The sequence below is a fragment of the Nyctereutes procyonoides genome, unplaced genomic scaffold (assembly GCF_905146905.1).
Source record: "Nyctereutes procyonoides isolate TBG_1078 unplaced genomic scaffold, NYPRO_anot_genome, whole genome shotgun sequence".
Taxonomy (NCBI): Eukaryota; Metazoa; Chordata; class Mammalia; order Carnivora; family Canidae; genus Nyctereutes; species Nyctereutes procyonoides.
In genome coordinates this window covers 336,114-340,198 of record NW_026575111.1, presented here as the reverse complement: position 1 = coordinate 340,198, position 4,085 = coordinate 336,114, and the positions used below count along the sequence as shown (strand labels likewise).

The following is a 4,085-nucleotide window of genomic DNA, read 5'->3' as shown; positions in this document are numbered from 1 at the left end:
AAAGAATAACGAAGGCTGAAAATTTTTTTCTGGTGGGAAAAAAAAAAAACGGGGAGATGAAACCACTTCTGCATCACTTGCCATCTGGGAAATACACATCCAAACCTTGATGAATGAAAACATGGCAAATCGAACTCCAATAAAAAACAAAGAGAAAATAAATTAAGAAAAAAAAAACCACGATGAGGTCCCACCTCACAGCAGTGAGAATGGTGAAAAGTAACAAGGCAGGAAACGACAGATGTTGGAGAGGATGCGGAGCAAGGGGAACCCTCGGCCCTGTGGGTGGAGATGCAAACTGGTGCAGCCACTGTGCAAAACAGTGTGCGGGGTCCCCAGAAGGTAAAAATAGAGATAGAGCTACCCCATGAGCCCGGAAGTGCACTGCTGGGGATTCGCCCCAAAGATACCGATGAGGTGAAACGACGGGCACCTGCACCCCCATGTTCACAGCAGCAATGTCCACAGTAGCCACATCGCGGGAGGAGCCTCAGTGTCCTTCGGCAGATGATGGATACAGAAGATGTGGCTTATGCATACACTGGGATGTGCCTCAGCCCTCAGAGAGGATCAATACCCACCATCTGCTTCAGTGTGGACAGAACCGGAGGGTATTATGCTGCGTGAAATAGGGCAGTGACAGAAAGACAACTGCTCCCGATGACACTTGCAGGACCTAAGTCAGGACGGCAACACGAGATAAGGGAAACAGGAGGCTTGATTGCGGAGGCCTTTATAAACACCCTCAACCAAGAATAAAGTGACGTCAGAGCGGGACTTCTCCAATACTGAGCCCCTATTGACAGTGTAGGATTGATACACCAGTTGCGGTGTGAGAAGTTTCCTCACACGTGTAGCTGTGACGTCACAGATAACTCCCACAAGGTGTCCCAATTACTAGGGGACATTAATTTTTTTGTAAATTTATTTTTTATTGGTGTTCAATTTGCCAACATATAGCATAACCCCAAGTGCTCATCCCATCAAGTTCCCCCCTCAGTGCCCGTCACCCAGTCACCCCCACCCCCCGCCCACCTCCCCTTCCACCACCCCTAGTTCATTTCCCAGAGTTAGGAGTCTCTCATGTTCTGTCTCCCTTTCTGGTATTTCCCACTCATTTTTTCTCCTTTCATTAGGGGACATTCATTATCAATTTAATGGGATCCAGGTATCCCATGTTTTGTTTGACCAAATTGGTAATGCGGGTGTCATCTAAGAGACGTAGTTAGAAATTGGAACCTCATGCTTATGCTTATTCTCCTGCACGTATCAATGCAGGCACCATTGGCTGTCAATCAGCCCCCCCCCCCAGGCCTTCCTCAGGCCCTTGGATCCATCCCTGGATAGATTCCAACTGCTGCAGGACCTGCAGCCCCATCTCAGCAGGAAGCAGCCAAGGCATCATTGTCCCATTCCCTAAGGGCAGTTAGGGAACCATTCTAGGTGGGGGGGCATAAGTAGGGGACAGGTGATGCTAGGGCGGGAGAGACAGGTAGGGGGCTACTGACCAGGCTCATGAAGGGAGCTGCATAACCAGGCAGAGAAATCCCAGATGTACAGAGTGATACATTACAAGGACACCTTGTGTATTCCACGATAGTTACAAGTCCACCCTGTTTGCTCTACATAGAGACCTGATACCCACAAATGCATGGGGACATGGACAGGGGATTTACCAAGAGCCCTGGTCAGTTTCCTATGAAAGAGGATCTTAAAAGCCCTCAGTGCAACCCCTTCTGGACCTCTCTCACTTTACAAACCTTTCTCTTTTCTCTTTTCTTTTCTTTTCTTTTCTTTTCTTTTCTTTTCTTTTCTTTTCTTTTCTTTTCTTTTCTTTTCTTTTCTTTTCTTTTCTTTTCTTTTCTTTTCTTTTCTTTTCTTTTTTCTTTTCTTTTCTTTTTTCTTTTCTTCTTTCTTTCTTTCTTTCTTTCTTTCTTTCTTTCTTTCTTTCTTCTTTCTTTCTTTCTTCTTTCAAGATTTTACTTGTTTATTCATTAAAACCCTTTGTTGAAATATCAGAAAGGGAGACAGAACATGAGAGACTCCTAACTCTAGGAAACGAACTAGGAGTGGTAGAAAGGGAGGGGGAGGGGGGGTGGGGGTGACTGGGTGACGGGCACTGAGGGGGGCACTTGATGGGATGAACACTGGGTGTTATTCTATATGTTGGCAAATTAAACACCAATAAAAATAAATTTATTTAATAATATTCATGAGAGACACAGAGAGAGAGGCAGAGACACAGGCAGAGGGAGATGCAGACTCCCTCTGGAACACTCGATGTGGGACTCGATCCCAGGACCCCAGGATCACAGCCTGAGCAGAAGCCTTAACCACTGAGCCACCCAGGGGCTCCTCTACAGAGCTTTCCTAGCTTTCCTTTCTGTTCTCACCTTCACATAATAAAGTTCCTCCTCATTTCACAGTTTTGTGTTCACGAGATTCATCCTTTGATTCCTTGAGCCAAGAATCCCGAAACTCTGCCACAGAACAGTTGCAGGGAGCTCAGAAATCACCCTTGTGGAATGGGGTGAGAAACAAGGGGACCCAAGGAGGACGGAGCAAGATGCCAGCCCAGCCCAGTGTGTGCAGACTAGGGAGGATGGCCCTGTCGTGATGTCTTGAGCTCAGAAACTCTGCGACACACAGGAGAAGGAAGGGCTGTGTGCTGTCTGAAGACCAGTGAGAGAGAGAGGTAGCCGTGGAGAGATCACAAATATATCATGTCAACCCCAATTCTCTAATGTTATAGGATGGAGACTACAGTGGCCGTCAGGTAATGCCTGAGTTACTATTTCTGATGAGATGAAAGGGGTCTGATCAGGGACAATGTCAGAGAAAGGAGTACAGGGAGGGAGGCAGCGGTGCATTGACCTCAAGGTGCACTCCCTGTACATGGTGAAAATGGCATCAGTGCCAAGGTCTTGAGGTCACCCTGGGCCTGAAATACAGAAGAATCCAGGTGCCAAAGTGAGGGAGTTTGGCAAACAGTATCAGAGAGGGAAAGGCCCAGAGAGTGACAGGAAGGTCCTCCCTCCTGAATTCCTGCTCTGCACCTGCTTCCTGGCTTCTCTCTGTGGTAAAGGGTCCTGTTGTCCTGATTGCCCCCTTTCTGATCTGGGCTGCCCTCTGGCGACCTGTGTGCCCCCTGGTGACCTGAGCACCATCTGGTCATCTGAGTGCCCCTTCAGCCCAGCCCCTCCTGCGTCCCTGCAGAGAGGTTTGTGTTTGGCCTCACACTGAGGTCCCCTCACTGTGTCTCTTGCACAGTAATACACGGCCGTGTCCTCGGCGGTCATGGAGCTCAGCTGCAGGGAGAACTGGTTCTTGGCCGTGTCAGCAGTGATGGAGATGCGTCCCTGGAATGCCGGGTTGTAGCTTGTGCTACCTGTCCAGTACCCCATCCATTCCAGTCCCCTCCCAGGGCGCTGGCGGATCCAGTTCCAGTAGTAACTGCTGGTGACGGAGCCTCCGGACACAACACAGGTGAGAGAGAGGGTCTGTGAGGGCTTCACCAGTCCTGGCCCTGACTCCTGCAGTGTGAGTTCAGACAGGACACCTAGGGACAAGGAGGGTCATTGTGAGTCTGTCCCATCTGACAGGAAGGCCCCTGCCCACCCGGGAGCTCCCAGGCCCTCACCCAGGGGAGCTGCCAGCAGGCAGAGGAGGGACCACGGCATCTGCATGGCTGTCTGCAGGATGGAGACCCAGGTTCTGGCCTCTGCCTGTGATGCTGACTTCTTGTAGGAGCACCAGAGGTGATTTGCATGTGGGTCCCCATAGAGGAAAGGACACATTTAAAGATCTTGAACCCCAGTCATAGTCCCCCGTTCCTGGTGCCCAGTAGGGTGAGGGCCCAGTAAACCTGGTCCTAGTGATCTGGACTCTGCTTCTGGCTCAGCTGTTCCCCAGCCCTGTCTCCTTGAGGGGGTTAGTGCTGCACTTGATGAACTTGGGGAACCTTATGAAGGTTCTCTCCTATTCTGTTTTCAGGCTCTCTGATTATGGGTTGCACTTTCCATCTTCAGAGTTACCTGCTCAGAAACCTGGAGGATGAGGTGGTGGCCTGGGATCAAGACCATTGC

The 4,085-nt window shown here is 49.9% G+C and overlaps 1 gene segment (V, D, J or C); it reads right to left on the bottom strand.

Moving 5' to 3' along the window:
• Positions 1 to 589: 589 nt before the first annotated feature.
• On the bottom strand, positions 590 to 3,705 carry LOC129514864 (immunoglobulin heavy variable 4-59-like). The segment is given in 3 exon segments: positions 590 to 676; positions 3,255 to 3,559; positions 3,641 to 3,705. Coding segments are annotated over 3 exon segments (438 nt in total).
• Positions 3,706 to 4,085: the final 380 nt, after the last annotated feature.